At 42.1% G+C, this 21,104-nt stretch overlaps 1 protein-coding gene and 1 long non-coding RNA gene across 2 annotated transcripts in view; one reads left to right on the top strand and one right to left on the bottom strand.

Moving 5' to 3' along the window:
* Positions 1-21,104, bottom strand: part of PCBD2 (pterin-4 alpha-carbinolamine dehydratase 2) — a 200,331-nt gene that overhangs the window by 6,302 nt on the left and 172,925 nt on the right. Inside the window, exon 3 of the mRNA XM_077266092.1 lies at positions 14,470-14,550. Coding sequence (XP_077122207.1) covers positions 14,470-14,550 — 81 coding nt within the window. The remainder of the gene's footprint in view (positions 1-14,469; positions 14,551-21,104) is intronic.
* On the top strand, positions 13,717-14,423 carry LOC143773879 (uncharacterized). Its single transcript, XR_013215422.1, has 3 exons — positions 13,717-13,808; positions 13,930-14,014; positions 14,103-14,423. It is a non-coding gene; the product is annotated as an uncharacterized LOC143773879 (long non-coding RNA).

The following is a 21,104-nucleotide window of genomic DNA, read 5'->3' as shown; positions in this document are numbered from 1 at the left end:
GAAGCCCCCCACAAATAATAACGGTGAGGTAAGAGGAAATGACAAACACAGAAATGAACCAGGTTTAGCACAGAGAGGCCCGCTTACTGATAGCAGAATAAAGAAAGGTAACTTATATGGTCAACAAAAACCCTATCAAAATCCACACTGGAAATTCAAGAACCCCCGAACCGTCTAACGGTCCGGGGGGAGAACACCAGCCCCCTAGAGCTTCCAGCAAAGGTCAGGATATATATTTGGAACAAGCTGGACAAAAATACAAAACCAAAACAAAATAGCAAAAAGCAAAAAGCGGACTTAGCTGATATAACTGGAACCAGGATCAGTAGACAAGAGCACAGCAGACTAGCTCTGATAACTACGTTGCCAGGCATTGAACTGAAGGTCCAGGGAGCTTAAATAGCAACACCCTTAACTAACGACCCAGGTGCGGATAAAAGGAATGACAGAAAAACCAGAGTCAAAAAACTAGTAACCACTAGAGGGAGCAAAAAGTAAATTCACAACAGTCCTCCCCTGTTGGCGCCTAGCCACCACGCGCACCAGAGAAGTAAACAGGCGGCGTCTAAGCCAGAGAACGCCGCTACTCTGCAGCGGGGGATGAGGGGGCGTGGTCTGGGTGACGTCACCCGGAGCTGCAGGGAATGAGCAGGAGACGGATGCCGAGCGGGGCCTCAATTGCCCACGTGTTTCGAAGGTCTCCGGACCTTCTTCGTCAGGGCTAGAGGTCCCGGCGGTCTCTTGCTCAGTATATAAGGAAAAAGCCCCGCCCACTGCTGGTTGAAAAAAAGAGGGGGAATGTGCATGTGTCTGAAAGTACTTCAATGTGAGTGTGTCTGAAAGCCAAGAAGGAGAACGGCTAGAGGATGGTTTAAGAACTAGTTCTAAATAACCCATGCAGGACAGTTGGAAAATGGATTGCCCGTGCTCCTTTGAATCAAATATGAGCGCAATTATCTAACATTGTGCTATTGATAAAAATGTACTTTTTATTAAATTACATTAAAAGGGGAGTAAGTATTAGAATCAATTTTAATCACACTAACTAAAAATGCAGGTATTACTGCATACATGTATGTACCTATATACACACATATACCAATAAAAATATCTAAAAAATATATACGCACTAGAAAACGAAGAAAAGAAGAGAAATGGTGACCCTATAGTCCAAATGGCCACCCAAGGACAAATATGGGAGGAAGGGAACACTGGGAAGGATTAAGCAAGGAAAGAAAGGTTGCTAAAATTAGATACATGAATAAATAATTATTTAAAAGCATAAAGCTCTAGTTCATGGTTCAGACCCCTAAGGGCCATACTATCCAGCAAAAAGATCCACCTGGATTCGGTACGTGACATTAGTTTGATATAGTCACCTCCCCTCCAGTTTTTATGTACTAACTGGATGCCACAGAATATTAACCCCTTTGTGGACCTACCGTGATGCTCCCTAAAGTGCCTTGAGAGGGGATGGCCGACAAAGCCTTTTTCTATATTATTAAAATGTTCTTTCAGTCGGTCCCTTAATTTGCGCTTAGTACGGCCTACATACATTTTACCGCAGGGGCATTTAATCAAATAGATGACTCCCGACGACCAGCATGATATATAGTCCTTAATTACAAATTCCTGAGTGTCATTGGAGTTAAAAAATTTTAATTGTTTTGTTTTTTTAAAACTTGTGCGCACACAGCAGGAACAGGTGCCACAGGGTACAAAACCTGGACTCTGTGAGGCTCTACTCTTAATAGGGCCCCTGTTGGTTGTTGGGGCTATAATATTACCTATTGTTTGTGATTTTCTAAAAACAAAACTTTGGATGTTTAGGTAGCAGTTCCCCTATCACTTTATCCGACTGCAGAATTGACCAATGCTTATAGATAATTTTTATAAAATATTTATACCCGTGATGGAATTGCGTAATAATAGGTAACTGATAAATTTGTCTAGGAATGTCCGTTGGACTAGATTTATCCCTCATTGTTTTTTGTATCAAAGTGTCTCTTGGTATTTCATATATCTCTTGGTTAGCCACATCTAACGCATCTTTGGAATACCCTTTTTCTAAAAACTGTCCAGTTAGGTACTCTGCTTCTGTCATATAGTCCTGAATTTTGGTGCAATTGCGTCTTTCCCGGGTGAATTGACTTTTGGGGATATTAGTCAACCAAATGGGTAGATGACAGCTATTTATATCGATAAATCCATTAGAGTCCACTGTCTTACGGTGACACTTACTTAATACCCGATTGTTTTCAATGAAAATATTCAAGTCCAAAAAGTTAATTTCGGTTTTGCTAGTGGTGGCCGTAAATTCCAGCCCGAAGTCGTTAAAGTTAAGGTTGGTAATAAATACATCTAGTTCGCTTTGAGGGCCATTCCAGATGAATAGCACGTCATCAATAAATCTTCTCCACATAATCAGACCGGTGTGAGGGCTTTTGGTGAGCGTAATGTGTAGCTCCTCCCATTTGGCTACGTAAATATTTGCGTAGCTGGGAGCAAAGCGAGTGCCCATGGCCGTACCCCATGTTTGAAGGTGGAACTGGCCGTCATGAATAAAATAATTATATTCCAAAATGAACAAAATACTCTCCACAATAAACTGAATCTGTGTTTCTTTATAGATGGCTAGTTTATTTAAGTAGTGTTCCGCCGCTTGGCACCCTTTTATTATCCAATGTCCCCAAAATAAAGCCACTTTTCCATTGTATTTTTTCCAATATTTGCAGTACCTGACTGGTGTCTTTGAGGTAGGCTGGGATGATGGGCATACACTTTTGAAGATGTGTGTCGACATACCGTGATAGGTTAGATGTCAAGCAGTTAATGCCCGAAATAATCGGTCGCCCGGGTGGGCGCCTTACATCTTTGTGGATTTTCGGAAGGTAATAAAACACTGCTACACTAGGGGTTTTGTTCGTGATGAATAGGAATTCTTTTTTGTTTAAAATACCTAAAGCTTTGCCTCGTGACGCTAAAACGTTTAGGTTTTTTACATAACGTTCAGTGGGGTCATTGTTAAGTTTCCTATAGGTGATTTCGTCGTTTAGGAGTCTACCACATTCCTCCTGATATGCAGTCTGGTTGAGGATAACGATCCCACCCCCTTTGTCTGCTGGACGTATGATAATGTCGATATTTTCTTGGAGATCAAGCAGCGCCTTTCGTTCAAAATTATTTAGATTTTGAGAGATGTATTTTGGGTTTTTTTTTCTTCATTTTCCTAATATCTTGTGTGACTGCAGTTTCAAATGACCGAAAAGCACTTGAATATTCTTGTACGGGGTGAAATGCAGATGGGTTGGATAATGAGGTCTGTATATAGTCATGAGAAACAGAGTTAGGAATTTGTGGTCCTTTTTTGAGAAAATATTTCTTAATGGCCAAATTACGTAAGAACTGCTTCATACTAATGTATAGATTGAAGGGTTTTGCTAATGTGGTTGGTGCAAATTTGAGTCCCTTTTGTAAAAGGGATGTTTCACTATCTGAAAGTTCGTAAGAACTCAAATTGAATATCTTTTGGGTGGAGGGGTTTTTTTTTACTTTCTTTTTGGAGAGTTTCCCCCCCCCCCCCTCCTACCCCTTTTGGTTTTAAGGTATTTACCCGAAAAAAATCCCAAGTGATTTTTGTCTGTGATTTCAATCCTCTCCCCCTGTTCTGTGTGAGGCTGGAAGTTTTTCTGCTATTATTTTTATTATTATTATTAGTACCCACTCCTGTTCCTTTGGGGGGTGGTTTCTGTTTTTGAGTGATGGAAGTGTTTTTACCATACTTTATTTCCATCACTCTTCTGTTTTTGTCTGCGTAGTCATTGTTGATTACTGTGTTATGCACCGTGTTTATACTATGACTCGGTCCAGGTAATTCGTTGCTCCTAGTAGTATCATCCATATCCTCAATTAAATATGCAAATATGCCCAGTTATCTTTAATTTTTTTCCCAGCCTACCTCAAAGACACCAGTCAGGTACTGCAAATATTGGAAAAAATACAATGGGAAAGTGGCTTTATTTTGGGGACATTGGATATTAAAAGGGTGCCAAGCGGCGGAACACTACTTAAATAAACTAGCCATCTATAAAGAAACACAGATTCAGTTTATTGTGGAGAGTATTTTGTTCATTTTGGAACATAATTATTTTATTCATGACGGCCAGTTCCACCTTCAAACATGGGGTACGGCCATGGGCACTCGCTTTGCTCCCAGCTACGCAAATATTTACGTAGCCAAATGGGAGGAGCTACACATTACGCTCACCAAAAGCCCTCACACCGGTCTGATTATGTGGTGAAGATTTATTGATGACGTGCTATTCATCTGGAATGGCCCTCAAAGCGAACTAGATGTATTTATTACCAACCTTAACTTTAACGACTTCGGGCTGGAATTTACGGCCACCACTAGCAAAACCAAAATTAACTTTTTGGACTTGAATATTTTCATTGAAAACAATCGGGTATTAACTAAGTGTCACCATAAGACAGTGGACTCTAATGGATTTATCGATATAAATAGCTGTCATCTACCCATTTGGTTGACTAATATCCCCAAAAGTCAATTCACCCGGGTAAGACGCAATTGCACCAAAATTCAGGACTATATGACAGAAGCAGAGTACCTAACTGGACAGTTTTTAGAAAAAGGGTATTCCAAAGATGCGTTAGATGTGGCTAACCAAGAGATATATGAAATACCAAGAGACACTTTGATACAAAAAACAATGAGGGATAAATCTAGTCCAACGGAAATTCCTAGACAAATTTATCAGTTACCTATTATTACGCAATTCCATCACGGGTATAAATATTTTACAAAAATTATCTATAAGCATTGGTCAATTCTGCAGTCGGATAAAGTGATAGGGGAACTGCTACCTAAACATCCAAAGTTTGTTTTTAGAAAATCACAAACAATAGGTAATATTATAGCCCCAACAACCAACAGGGGCCCTATTAAGAGTAGAGCCTCACAGAGTCCAGGTTTTGTACCCTGTGGCACCTGTTCCTGCTATGTGCGCATAAGTTTTAAAAAAACAAAACAATTAAAATTTTTTAACTCCAATGACACTCAGGAATTTGTAATTAAGGACTATATATCATGCTGGTCGTCGGGAGTCATCTATTTGATTAAATGCCCCTGCGGTAAAATGTATGTAGGCCGTACTAAGCGCAAATTAAGGGACCGACTGAAAGAACATTTTAATAATATAGAAAAAGGCTTTGTCGGCCATCCCCTCTCAAGGCACTTTAGGGAGCATCACGGTAGGTCCACAAAGGGGTTAATATTCTGTGGCATCCAGTTAGTACATAAAAACTGGAGGGGAGGTGACTATATCAAACTAATGAACTAATGTCACGTACCGAATCCAGGTGGATCTTTTTGCTGGATAGTATGGCCCCTAGGGGTCTGAACCATGAACTAGAGCTTTATGCTTTTAAATAATTATTTATTCATGTATCTAATTTTAGCAACCTTTCTTTCCTTGCTTAATCCTTCCCAGTGTTCCCTTCCTCCCATATTTGTCCTTGGGTGGCCATTTCAACTATAGGGTCACCATTTCTCTTCTTTTCTTCGTTTTCTAGTGCGTATATATTTTTTAGATATTTTTATTGGTATATGTGTGTATATAGGTACATACATGTATGCAGTAATACCTGCATTTTTAGTTAGTGTGATTAAAATTGATTCTAATACTTACTCCTCTTTTAATGTAATTTAATAAAAAGTACATTTTTATCAATAGCACAATGTTAGATAATTGCGCTCATATTTGATTCAAAGGAGCACGGGCAATCCATTTTCCAACTGTCCTGCATGGGTTATTTAGAACTAGTTCTTAAACCATCCTCTAGCCGTTCTCCTTCTTGGCTTTCAGACACACTCACATTGAAGTACTTTCAGACACATGCACATTCCCCCTCTTTTTTTCAACCAGCAGTGGGCGGGGCTTTTTCCTTATATACTGAGCAAGAGACCGCCGGGACCTCTAGCCCTGACGAAGAAGGTCCGGAGACCTTCGAAACGCGTAGGCAATTGAGGCCCCGCTCGGCATCCGTCTCCTTCTCATTCCCTGCAGCTCCGGGTGACGTCACCCAGACCACGCCACCTCATCCCCCGCTGCAGAGTAGCGGTGTTCTCTGGCTGAGACACCGCCTGTTTACTTCTCTGGTGCGCGTGGTGGCTAGGCGCAAACAGGGGAGGACGCTCCCCGCAGCCCTGCCATCCCACACCGCTGATCGGATCCTCATCTCCAGATGCACGGAGGAGCAGCCATTTTCTTCTAGCTCCACCTCGACCTAGGAACCGCTCCCACAGACATATTATCGGCATTTACAGCGACTAAGTAAGTCTCTTATTCTATTCCTTTTGGGGGCACTATATTTAACCTTCTATCTCGGAGTAAGGCAGCGCGGTGACCTATATTTTATTATACCGAGTTCCCAGAGATGCTTAGCACTTGTTGGCCCTTTTGCCTTCAGTCTGCGGTCCAGCTCACCCCAAACCATCTCGATTGGGTTCTGGTCTGATGACTTTGGACTCCTTCTTGGTCAAATAGCCCTTACACAGCCTGGGTGTGTATTTGGGGTCATTGTCCTGTTGAAAAATAAATGATGGTCCAACTAAACGCAAACCGGATGGAATAGCATGCCGCTGCAAGATGCTGTAGTAGCCATGCTGGCTCAGTATGCCTTTAATTTTGAATAAATCCCCAATAGTATCACCAGCAAAGCACCCCCACACCATCACACCTCCTCCTCCATGCTTCACGGTGGGAACCAGGCATGTAGAGTCCATCCGTTCATCTTTTCAGCATCGCACAAAGACAGGGTGGTTGGAACCAAAGATCTCACATTTGGACTCATCAGACCAAAGCACAGATTTCCACTGGTCTAATGTCAATTCCTTGTGTTCTTTAGCCCAAACAAGTCTCTTCTGCTTGTTGCCTGTCCTTAGCAGTGTTTGCCAAGCAGCTATTTTACCATGAAGGCCTGCTGCACAAAGTCTCCTCTTAACAGTTGTTGGAGAGATGTGTCTGCTGCTAGAACTCTGTGTGGCATTGACCTGGTCTCTAATCTGAGCTGCTGTTAACATGCGATTTCTGAGGCTGGTGACTTGGATAAACTTATCCTCAGAAGCAGAGGTGACTCTTGGTCTTCCTTTCCTGGGGCGGTCCTCATGTGAGCCAGTTTCTTTGTAGCGCTTGATGGTTTTTGCCACTGCACTTGGGAACACTTTCAAAGTTTTCCCAATTTTTCAGACGGACTGACCTTCATTTCTTAAAGTAATGATGGCCACTTGTTTTTCTTTACTTAGCTGCTTTTTTCTTGCAATAATACAAATTCTAACAGTCTATTCAGTAGGACTATCAGCTGTGTATCCACCAGACTTCGGCACAACACAACTGATGGTCCCAACCCCTTTTATAAGGCAAGAAATCTCACTTAGTAAACCTGACAGGGCACACCTGTGAAATGAAAACCATTCCTGGTGACTACCTCTTGAAGCTCATCAAGAGAATGCCAAGAGTGTGCAAAGCAGTCATCAAAGCAAAAGGTGGCTACTTTGAAGATCCTAGAATATAAGACATAATTTCAGTAGTTTCACACTTTTTTGTTAAGTATATAACTCCACATGTGTTAATTCATGGTTTTGATGCCTTCAGTGTGAATTTACAATTTTCATAGACATGAAAACACAGAAAAAAAAGAAATATATATATATATATATATATATATATATATATATATCTAATAAATAAAGCTGAATGTGTGTATGTATGTATGTACGTACGTACGTACGTATGTACGTATGTACGGGATTGGCATCTGCAACGTCGCAGCTAAAGCCACAAAATTTTGCACAGTCACACGTCTGGACCCCAAGAGCGTCATAGGCTATGTTGTGAGGTGAAATTTTAACCGTCACGTCCCACGAGGTAATCCATCTGAAGGGATTAAAATATTTTACAGGCAGGAACCCTGCTAATGCAGCTGTGCTCGTGCCTGCAAGCCCCGGCGAATGAAGGAAATGTAGGTCAATGACCTATAGTTACCTTCAGTCGCGGTGATGCGCCCTCTGCTGGATGTCCTCATGAACTGCAGCCTGGGAACTTTTTCCCATGCTCCAGGTCATATGAGGACATCCAGCAGGGGGCGCATCACCGCGACTGAAGGTAACTATAGGTCATTGACCTATATTTCCTTCATTCGCCGGGGCTTACAGGCACGAGCACAGCTGCATTAGCAGGGCTCCTGCCTGTAAAATATTTTAACACCTTCAGATGGATTACCTCGTGGGACTTGACAGTTCATCAGAGGGTATGTATATTGTGGGTTTATCATTTTTCCAAGCGAGGGTCTTCAAATGGATTGAGAGAGCAATAAAATATTAAAACAACCGGTGTGTTTATTTCATTAAAATACTTTTTAATCATGTGTGTGTGTTTTTTAACCCTTTCAAACAATTGGATTAATAATGGATAGGTGTCATAATTGACGCCTCTCCATTATTAATCTGGCTTAATGTCACCTTACAATAGCAAGGTGGCATTAACCCTTCATTACCCCATATCCCACCGCTACACGAGAGTGGGAAGAGAGTGGCCAAGTGCCAGAATAGGCGCATCTTACAGATGTGCCTTTTCTGGGGTGGCTGGGGGCAGATGTTTTTAGCCACGGGGGGGCCAATAACCATGGACCCTCTCCTGGCTATTAATATCTGCCGTCAGTCACTGGCTTTACCGCTCTGGCGGAGAAAATTGCGCGGGAGCCCACGCCAATTTTTTCCGCGATTTAACCCTTAAATTCAATAGCTACAGCACCGAAATTTTGCACATACACACTACTAACATTAGTAGTGTGGAATATGCAAAAAAAAGGGGGATATGAGATGGTTTACTGTATGTAAACCATGTCTCATATCATGTCGGTTTTACGCAGGAGAAATGAAAAGCCGGCAATTGAATTACCGGCTTTTCAACATTATCACGCTGAAGTAAATATAAATAAATAAATATATATATATATATATATATATATATATATATATATATATACACACTCACCGGCCACTTTATTAGGTACACCTGTCCAACTTCTTGTTAACACTTAATTTCTAATCAGCCAATCACATGGCGGCAACTCAGTGCATTTAGGCATGTAGACATGGTCAAGACAATCTCCTGCAGTTCAAACCGAGCATCAGTATGGGGAAGAAAGGTGATTTGAGTGCCTTTGAACGTGGCATGGTTGTTGGTGCCAGAAGGGCTGGTCTGAGTATTTCAGAAACTGCTGATCTACTGGGATTTTCACGCACAACCATCTCTAGGGTTTACAGAGAATGGTCCGAAAAAGAAAAAAAATCCAGTGAGCGGCAGTTCTGTGGGCGGAAGTGCCTTGTTGATGCCAGAGGTCAGAGGAGAATGGGCAGACTGGTTCAAGCTGATAGAAAGGCAACAGTGACTCAAATCGCCACCCGTTACAACCAAGGTAGGCCTAAGAGCATCTCTGAACGCACAGTGCGTCGAACTTTGAGGCAGATGGGCTACAGCAGCAGAAGACCACACCGGGTACCACTCCTTTCAGCTAAGAACAGGAAACTGAGGCTACAATTTGTACAAGCTCATCGAAATTGGACAGTAGAAGATTGGAAAAACGTTGCTTGGTCTGATGAGTCTCGATTTCTGCTGCGACATTCGGATGGTAGGGTCAGAATTTGGCGTAAACAACATGAAAGCATGGATCCATCCTGCCTTGTATGGAGCATCTTTGGGATGTGCAGCCGACAAATCTGCGGCAACTGTGCGATGCCATCATGTCAATACGGACCAAAATCTCTGAGGAATGCTTCCAGCACCTTGTTGAATCTATGCCACGAACAATTGAGGCAGTTCTGAAGGCAAAAGGGGGTCCAACCCGTTACTACCATGGTGTACCTAATAAAGTGGCCGGTGAGTGTATATATATATATATATATATATATATATATATATATATATATATATATATATATATATATATATATATATATATAAAAAACGAAACCCGACATTGGATTACAGATTGTGTACCGCCGACCCGATCCCAGAGTGGGATCGGGTCGGGTTTCACGAAACCCGACTTTGCTAAAAGTCGGCGACTTTTGAAAAGTGCCGATCTGTTTCGCTCAACCCTACTGAGCACGATGTGTACCAAATTTCCTCTAGCGAAGCTAATATCAGCATGCAGGCAATAGCTTGGATGTAAAAAAAATACATATATTAGATTTGATTTTTTTCTATCTATATAATTATGGCCAAGATATATACAGTAATGGTTGTCGAAATAGGACTCTTATTAAAAAAACACTAATCACTTATGTTTGCACTAGACGGAGGCACGATGCTATCGCATTGATAGGGCGGTAATGTCACGATGGGGGCAGGCTTTGCAGCATTGAGAATCACTCCCACCCATGTGCTCACCCACCTATCCACTCTCTCTTTCCCCATTTGCTGACTTCTCCCTTCTGTGCTTTCTTCTTTAAGGCTACTTTCACATTAGCGTCGTGCACTGCACGTCGCAATGCGACGTTGCGGCGCACCTACGCATACTGTGGAAGCGCCGCACAACGGGGCAGCGGATGCTGTTTTTCAACGCATCCGCTGCCCCACTGTGAGGTGCGGGGAGGAGGGGGCGAAGTTCCGGCCGTGCATGCGCGGTCGGAAATGCTGGACACGACGCACCAAAAAAGTTACATGCAACGTTTTTTGGTGGCGGCGGTCCGACGCAACACGACGCAACCGTCGCACGATGGTTGCGACGTGTCGCACTGCGTCGCTAATACAAGTCAATGGAGAAAAAACGCATCCTGCAAGCACTTTTGCAGGATGCGTTTTTTCTACAAAACGATGCATAGCGACATGCAGTGCACGACGCTAGTGTGAAAGTAGCCTAACCTGTCTACCCCATGTGCTATATGCATTGTTTTTGTCCCAGGGATGCTGTTGCTCTTCAAGAGTCTCATTTGCCCGTTGTTGTCTTAGACGTTGTGCTTTTGCTGATTTCCTTTCATTTTCATTGGCATACTTTTTAGGAGGAGCCATGTTGGCGTTGATATTTGCTTTTAAAGGGGGTTTTCCCGTGAACAAGAGTTCATTTTAAAAATTGTCTGTGTCTGACCGTGTACCGAACATACCACAGCTCTCGGGCAGGGGAGGAAGCAAAATACAATACTGACATTACAGCAGGAGATCGCAGAGGATACATTTTGTGAGGTAAAATATTGTTTAAAAACAGTCAGTGAAATATTTTACCTGACAAAATGAATCCTCTGTGATCCCCTACTGTAATGTCAGGATTGTCTTTTGCTTCCTCCCCTGCCCAGGAGATGTGATATGCTCCGCACACGGTCAGACACAGACAATTTTTAAAATGAACTTTCATTTCAAACCCCTTTAATGTGACTGGCTTCCTCTGCTTGTAGACACATCGCACATCTACCACCGGGATCAGCCGAATGATTCACTGCGCCTGTGTGTGTGTGGTGCGTACGGCGTATACAGTGTGTGTGTGTTTGTTTGCGTGTATGTGTGCGTTGCAATAGTGTTCTGCTGGTGGTACCGCACAAGAGGCTGGTACCACCAGCAGTTTACATATTGAGACACCCATCACTTGGGTGTCCCAATATGGTGGTTGTTGGACTTCCACCGCTTGGAATTCTGGGATCCGGACACATCTGGACAGAACAGGATGTGAAGACATTGCAAGGTAAGCATATATTAAGAAGATTACCATTTTTCACTTAGAGCGCACTGTTCATTATCCTAATTCTATTCATTCAAACCATTCAGTTTTAAACATGTTCACATTTATTAAGGACACCTTAACTGTTTTGATATGTTTGATATGTTCATTCAGCATAATCTGGATTTTCGCCGCACACCTGCTTCTGCTCACGCTGCCGGACAAAAACTGTCACTTTGCGAGCTTTTTGCTCTGTTCACGGCTTAAACATGTCCCATCTTCCCAGGTCATGTGACCTGTCCGGTCCCCTATTCCTTCCCCCGGGCAACAAGGGGCGCAACCTTGACAGTTCCGGACCCGGCTCAATACAGGTACCCGCAGCCCGGTCTTCCTCCTTACAGTTCGATAGTCATTTTCTCAGGGTTTGTGTCACATGTCCTATATACACTGAACTACAAGTTGTTTTTAAATTCTTGAATAAACTGTACAAGTAGGAGAGCTGACAGACAGCAGGGAGCAATGTGCAGGATCACCATAACTACAGTTTTACAAACCAGATCACATAAGAGGCAGAGTGTATGCTTAGTTGTTTGGGCTCTTCTGGATGATTTTGGTGGAGGCATGAATCTGTAATTTGTTTTTCAAATGTTGGTAAGTATTTAGTAATAGTATAGCACAAAAGCAGATTCTCAATCTAATTTAAGGTCAATTATAAACTCTCTCTTTTACAGTCCTCCAAAAAATCCATCATTTTCCAGATGGAGCCTAGTTGACAGCAGAAAGCATGATTATTTCCCTTCTGTAATAGAAAGTCTAACATTATGTACAGATATAAAACCATCGGAATAATGGAAGTTGAAAATTTTCATATTAAGAATGATGTTATTTAGGGTTCATGCACATACCTATGTTATATCTCTGTACAACCGCTCAGGTTAGGAGAGTTATACTACATTAACGTCATAAGTATAGAGCTGCTTACTGCTGTAGACCTAGAAAAATATTTTTAGGTCTACCTAAGATTCTTTATCTCCATGCTAGGTAGCCACATCCCCAAAAGGGAGTTCAGTTGCAGGCTAATGTTAATGGCTAGATGTGCAGCACACATTAGAGTGTCATTCTTAAAGCACCACTCCAAGGTTTTCTTTTCTTTCAGCGCTGTAATGGTGCTTCTAATGTAATGTCCCTGCCCCCGGTCTTATACTCATACTCCGGTGTCTTCACATTTTTCCAGTGCCACTCCGATCCCATGGCGCCATCTTGTGAATGCAATTCTGACTGTCAGGAAGTCAGAAGTTACGTCACAAGCTCTAAATGCAAGTCTATGAACGAGGCTCTCATAGACTTCCATTGAAGAGTGATCTGGCTCGCTCAGCAAACACTAGTGCAATCCAGCATGTCACAAAATGCAGGAGTCCGACCGGTGTGGCAGTGATAGAAGATGAAGACAACAGAGAGTGCGTATAATTCTAAGGTCAAGAACCTTAAACTAGAAGCACCACTCCACCGTTCAGAAAAAACAAAGACTGGAGTGGTATTCTAAGGTAGACTCAGGTCCTACTAATGGGATCAACATCAATGCCATATTCTTGTTCAAGACCAGAATACTCCTTCAATGGGTGCCAAATATTAAAGATTTGCATTGACCCAAATGGGAAAACATTCAGTCGTTAAACTAGGGTCTTGTTGCACATAGCAACCAATTATGGAGCCGATTTCACTTCTCCATAGCAGTTTATAGATCTCAAGCAGAGCTAAGAATACTATAAGCAAAAACAACAGTTTTTTGGTTAAGCAATTTTGATAAGTGAGGTTAATTCAAGTATAAAGGCATACTTGTTAACTCCCTCAGGATGTCTAGGAAACTCCCAAAGAATAGTGAGGCCTCCTGGAATCTTAGAAGAGTTGTCAAATCTCAAGCTCCCATGAAAAGCCCAAACCCTCAGGAAATCAGTGATTTTGGCAGGTTTTCTTATACATTTTAGGAACGTAGATACTGAGGTGTGACGAAACGGGGAATGAACATGAAGGTTTGCACTCCCAAAATTTAAGAAGCATGATTCACTGCAAAGCAGGTAATATTTTGTATGCCAACTGGATAAAGGAGTCAAAGGTGCATAAATCTAAGTTGTCCCAATAAATATTTCGACAGTTGGGACTTCAATCCAAAAGCTCATTATTCTTCTCGTTGTCCAGATTATTCCGGTGTCTACAGATTTCAGCGCACAATGATGATCTTTAATTGTGTTAATTAACGATACAGAGGAAAAAGCAATTACCGGTACATAATAAGTGATTAAACTGGGGAAACGAGGAGAGAGGAGGAGAATACCCATTTTTACATGATACATTTTCTGTCATATTTCCAGGATACAGAAGTACGGCTTCTGTCTGACTATAGTAAAAGCCAAGGAGGCCGACGTTTCTGCTACTCCTACAGCGGAAACCAGCAGTGAACACTGTGCCAGTGTATGAACCGACGGACGCCGTTGCTACGCTGTGTCGGATTGAACATACCAGTAGTGCAGAGGTGACAAATTAATTCTGACATTTGACAACTATTCCTGTGTTGTAACTTTGCATGTGCCAGCACGGGATCTTGTAGGGCTGAGCAGAGAAAATCTTAGCAGGAAGCCCTATTCCCATCTGAGCAACAAAACCCAGTAAAGTGATATCCTGAAAAAAATGCACCAGTGGTTTATGCTCAGGTGATGGAATAAAAATGTAATGAATTACCTTGTTGTACACATTAAACCATTCTGGGTGGTGATTCATTTTCTCTGCTTGCAGGGCTACACGAGTCATAAATCCAAAGGCCTACAGGAAAAGAAGCAAAAATTATACAGACATTAGGCGAACATAGAATCACTGTTAATGGGAGGGTTTTCTCGTATAACTGATATGTATGCAGAGATTTTTTTTCTCTCTTTTCACTTAAACATTTTTTGGGAAATGTGAGGGCTATTTTGAACTCCCAGGTTGGAGTATGCAAGCGAATAAAACATAAATGGTTTTTACATGTAGTGCTGAAAGAGTTTAGTGCTGTAATATATATTTAAGTGCGTATTATAATCACCACTATATTATAACTCTGCTAAAATTTACAATATTGTCATTGAATTAAGGAGACACTCCACCTCTGTAAAAACAATATTTAAATGTGCATTTCTAGGAGAGGTTTGTTACTGCACACAAAACTGTATTAAGAAAAACATGTAAGGGTATGTGCACACGTTGCAGATTTGCCTGGGGAATTTTCTGCGCAGATTCTTCCTCTCTTGGCAGAAAACACACTTGAAAATCAGCATGGATTTGATGCATTTTTATGCAGATTTTCATGTGTTTTTTTCAAGCGGATTTGTATGCATTTTTGTAAGCTAAATAAAGATATATTATTTAACAAAAAAAAAACAGTGATGTAATTTTCTTGTCAAACCTCTTCTTGTACATACTCTATTGAAGAATTATGTTTACACATACAGATAGATAGATAGATAGATAGATAGATAGATAGATAGATATATCTATAGATAGATCGATAGATATATCAATCGATAGATCGATAGATTGATCGATATAGATCTACAGATCGATATAGGTCTATAGATCGATATAGATTGATCTATAGATAGATGGATATATCTATAGATAGTTAGATATATCTATAGAAAAATAGATAATACCAAGCCCGATGTTTAGTAATAAACATAATAAAATGGTACATAAAGAGTTAAATAAAAACACACAAAATCTGCGTTAGGCCATGGTCACACTTGCGAGAAACCCGCATGAGTTTTGCACCTCAATACCCAGCACTGCCGCGGCACTCGGACCGGAGCGTTCAGAGTTCATTTCATAGAAATACATGCAGCTGCACACTCTGGTCCCGAGTGCCGGCGACAATGCCAGGTATTGAGGTGCGAGACTCGTGCGAGTTTGTCGCAAGTGTGACCCCGGCTATAAACGCAATATGTTTATTTAAAAAAAAAAATGAAAAAAAAATTGCGTGGGCTCCCATGCAATTTTCTGCGCCAGAGAGGGAAAGCCAGTAACTGGGGGCCAATATTTATAGCCTAGGAAAGGGTTAATACCCATGGATCTGCCCAGGCTAGGAATATCAGTCAGCAGCTGTATATTTAGCCTTTACTGGCTATTAAAATAGGGGGACACCCCAAAAAAACGACGTTGGGTCACCGTATAATTAATAGCCAGAAAAGGCTATGCAGACAGCTGCGGGCTGATATTAATAGCCTGGGAAGATCCATGGGTATTAACCCTTTTCTAGGCTATAAATATTAAAAATGCTGCGGAAATGCATCAAAATCTGCAACGTGTGTACATAGTCTAAAACTACAGTTTTACTGCAAATTTACAGCACTTTTGTAATGCAGTAACTGACCACTTGGTTTTAATAGGTAAAACATCACCTTGCTTATAAAAAGTACACATAGCATCTTCACAAAGATAGACAATAGTGTCTCTGATGCTACCTACAAAATATAGTGATCCTAGAGGTCAATATTAACCTTTTAAATAGTCTTTTGGGAAATAAATCAGTCAGAATCTTCCCTTCCACCCAGCCAACCAGACTCCAATATTGCAGTGATGAGGGGCAAGAACCTTGAAACAGCTGTCTGCAATTGGAGCTCTTCTTTTTAGATAAGATCCTGGTTTGCCTTTATATCCTAAGGGTACTGTCACACAGTGGCACTTTGGTCGCTACGACGGTACGATCCGTGACGTTCCAGCGATATCCATACGATATCGCTGTGTCTGACACGCAGCAGCGATCAGGGACCCTGCTGAGAATCGTACGTCGTAGCAGATCGTTTGGAACTTTCTTTCGTCGCTGGATCTCCCGCTGTCATCGCTGGATTGTTGTGTGTGACAGCGATACAGCGATGCGTTCGCTTGTAACCAGGGTAAACATCGGGTTACTAAGCGCAGGGCCGCGCTTAGTAACCCGATGTTTACCGTGGTTACCAGCGTAAAATTAAAAAAAACAAACCGTACATACTCACATTCCGGTGTCCTTCAGGTCCCTTGCCGTCTGCTTCCCGCTCTGACTGACTGCCGGCCGGAAAGTGAGAGCAGATCACAGCGGCGACGTCACCGCTGTGATCTGCTTTCACTTTACGGCGGCACTCAGTCAGAGCGGGAAGCAGACGGCAAGGGACCTGAAGGACACCGGAATGTGAGTATGTACGTTTTTTTTTTTTTTACTTTTACGCTGGTAACCAGGGTAAACATCGGGTTACTAAGCGCGGCCCTGCGCTTAGTAACCCGATGTTTACCCTGGTTACCCGGGACCTCGGCATCGTTGGTCGCTGGACAGCGGTCTGTGTGACAGCTCTCCAGCGACCACACAACGACTTTCCAACGATCACGGCCAGGTCGTATCGCTGGTTGTGATCGTTGGAAAGTTACACTGTGTGACAGTACCCTTAGTCATGTGGTGAGGTTCTGTAATGGGTCAATACTGACTTCTGTGATTAGTGTGTTTGCATATTTTATTTCCCAGGAAAGGGCTAATACCTATTTGCGAGAAAAACAGACCAGTGCAATCCGATAAAAAAAAAAATCAGATTGCACTCTGACCAATGTTATTCAATGGGTTACATCTCATCTGCAATTTTTTTCACAGCTGAAAATCGTACTGAAAAAAAATCGTAGCATGCTGCGATTTGCTGCGTATCTCAGACGAGACTCGCCAATGCAAGTCAATGGGTGCGAGAAAAAAAATCGCATGGCATATGGACCATCTGTATGCCATCCGTTTTTTATGGATATCTTACCATTCTGTAGCATAGAAAACTGTAAATGGTCCTGTAAATGATTGTAGAAAAATAGTTGCTGGAAAAAAAAACGCACTGAATACGGATGTCATACGGATGCTATGTGAGAAAAACTGCATTGTACTTGCATTACACTTGCATGGCACTCGTCCGTTTTTGCGGTGCAGCTTACGGACCGTTTTTTTCCTCACATATGGGTATGAGCCAAATTATTTTAATTGAACTGAATTTGTGTGTAAATGATAGAAATTTGCTGAATCCTGCAAATTATAACACATTGCAATTCACTTTGCAATTGCTGCTGCCATTAAACAAATTGTAGAACATTGCATTGTCCAGAGAGGGCTCACATGACCTTAGTTTGGGGTTAGGCAGACTTTCCCATAATGCCTAATCAGCAAGGACTATCATAGCCTATATAAAAGCAGAAGTAGGGAATGAAGCAATCATTTTGTGGACTGATTTTACATGCTTTTTTGATGTGGTGTTGACCTACAGATAGAAACGTCTCATGTAAATGAACCCTAAAGCGTAACTGAATCATTGCTTCTACTTACACTTCAACATTATCTTTATGTATCATTAATAGGGAAAACAATGCATTCATACAATGCTGTGTCCAACACAGTGGCTCACCGCCAATGGCGGCGGCCAACGAGTCAGGGGCTCGGTGGTGGTGCCAGCGCCAGCAATGGACTCCCCCTGCATCATACTTTCAACTGTTTCAGCTTTTCATGGATGCAATTACAGTTGAAAACAATTATATGAGAAAAACCTGTCCGCTGACGCTCCCTCTTCCATCATTCCCTCTCTGCGTCTGAGCTCTGTGACATCTCAGTGCAGAGAGTGCGATGATCTCACTACAGCGCACTCTTTGTGCCAATCAGTGCATAAGGTCAGAAGACTGAAGAGACTGGAGCAGCGGGGGAGCAGGGAGACGTGAGTATTTGATCATTTAATATGTTTCATCATTGCAGGGCCTAGTAATCGTGAGGGGATTCAAGTGCTAGATGAAGAAGTTAGCATTGCCATAGTCCAAGTGCCATGGAGTATCAAAGTAGATGCCGAACCAGGATTTTGCAAATCCCTAAGCTGTATTGCTAAAGAAACAAATATATAGATTTTTTTTTAGAAAATCACCAGGGAACATATTAATCAATGACGTATACAAGATTTTTTAGAAAATCATCAGGGAACGTATTTATCAATGATGTATACAAGATTTAGCTAAAGCCACCTCTATTAACCATTTAGCTGCTTTAGTGAAATCCGGTATACATCATTGATTAATACGTTCCCTGATGATTTTCTCTTGAGCCATGGACTGCAGCCGTGGTGGTTAGGATGGTCTAGTACAAATAATGCATTTGGAATAACTAGCAGAATGATTCCTAGATTAACAAAACCTACCCATTCTGCCCACACATCAATGATGTATACATAATTTCACTAAAGCAACTAAAAGTGGTCCATATGGGAGGCTTTAGTGAAATCTTGTATAGATCATTGATTAATACTTTCCCTGATGATTTTCTGTTGAGCCATGGACTGCAGTGGTGGTGGTTAGGTTAGTCCAGTACCAATAATGTATTTAGAATAACTAGCAGAATGGGTAGTATTTGCTAATCTAGGAATTATTCTGCTACTTATTTCAAACACATTATTGGTACTAGATTATCCTAATCACCACGCCTACAGTTGAATAGGATTTGCTAATCTAGGAATCACAGCGCATATATAAAATTAACTAGATGGTAGCCCGATTCTAACGCATTGGGTATTCTAGAATATGTATGTAGTTAATTTATGAAGATTTTAGAATAATACATTGAATACACAGGATTCGGCCAGCTGCGACCAATTAGCGAAGCGTCGTTCAAATCCCGCGCCAATTCACAGCCGGACTGTGCCTGACGCTGATTGTTTGTGGCCAGCCACTTAGTATATAGCACAGCCACGTAGTATATAACAGCACAAGTAGTAAATAGCACAGCCACATAGTATATTGCACAGCCACGTAGTATATAGCACAGCCACGTAGTATATAGCACAGCCACGTAGTATATAGCATAGCCACGTAGTATATAACACAGTCTACAGAGTATATAGCACAGCCACATTGTATATAGCACAGCCCACGGAGAGTATAACAGCCCACATAGCATATAACACAGCCATGTAGTATATAACAGCCCACGCATGCAGTATATAACAGGCCACATAGTGTATAACACAGGCCACTGTTATGGACCTGGTGGTTAGGAGCACCCGGAATGACCTGATGAGTAAACTCAAAATCGGAACTAGCTCTGGGGAAGTGGGAACTCTGCTGACCGCAAACCCTACTCCTATCACACACACTAGAAATAGCTGTGGAGCGTACCTAACTCTCCCTAGACGCGTCTTCACAGCCTAAGAGCTAACTACACCTAAAGATAGAAATAGAAGCCTTACCTTGCCTCAGAGAAATTCCCCAAAGGTAAAGGCAGACCCCCACATATATTGACTGTGAGTTAAGAGGAAAGTCACAAACACAGGAATGAAACAGGTTTTAGCAAAGGAGGCCAGATATCACTAAATAGTCAGAGGAAAGAAAAGGGAACTATGCGGTCAGCACAAAGACTACAAAAAACCACGCAGAGTAAGCAAAAAGACTCCCCACACCGACTCACGGTGTGGAGGTGCCACTCTGCACCCCCAGAGCTTCCAGCTAGCAAGGGAATATCAGATAGCAAGCTGGACTAGAAATTAGCAGTACAAAGAAATATATTCAGGAAGCAGTAACAACAAATGAACTAGCAAAGACTTAGCTTCTGCTGGAGTAGACAGGTCCTCAGAGAAGTCCAAGAGAGATCTGAACCAATACTGAAACATTGACAGCTGGCATGAAGTAACGATCTGAGTGGAGTTAAATAGGGAAGCCAGCATAGCAATAAACGAGAGCAGCTGACAAAGCCAACCTCAGTGACCAGCAGTTCCGCTCAAAGCCACCAGAGGGAGTCCAAGAGCAGAACTAACCAAAGTACCATTCATGACCACAGGAGGGAGTCCGAGAACGGAATTCACAACAGTACCCCCCCTTGAGGAGGGGTCACCGAACCCTCACCAGGGCCCCCAGGCCGATCAGGATGAGCCAAATGAAAGGCACAAACTAAATCGGCAGCATGGACATCGGAGGCAACAACCCAGGAATTATCCTCCTGACCATAGCCCTTCCACTTAACCAGGTACTGAAGCTTCCGTCTCGAAATACGAGAATCCAAAATTTTTTCCACCACATACTCCAACTCCCCCTCAACCAACACCGGAGCAGGAGGATCAACGGAGGGAACCATAGGCGCCACATACCTCCGCAACAACGACCTATGGAACACATTATGGATGGCAAAAGAAGCTGGAAGGACCAAACGAAATGATACAGGGTTGAGAATTTCAGAAATCTTATAAGGACCAATGAAATGAGGCTTAAACTTAGGAGAAGAAACCTTCATAGGAACATAACGAGAAGACAACCAAACCAAATCCCCAACACGAAGTCGGGGACCAACACAACAATGGCGGTTAGCGAAACGTTGA

Source organism: Ranitomeya variabilis, chromosome 5, assembly GCF_051348905.1.
Source record: "Ranitomeya variabilis isolate aRanVar5 chromosome 5, aRanVar5.hap1, whole genome shotgun sequence".
NCBI classification, from domain to species: Eukaryota; Metazoa; Chordata; class Amphibia; order Anura; family Dendrobatidae; genus Ranitomeya; species Ranitomeya variabilis.
Note: the sequence above shows the minus strand (reverse complement) of the source record. Positions and strands in the feature narration are given on the sequence as shown.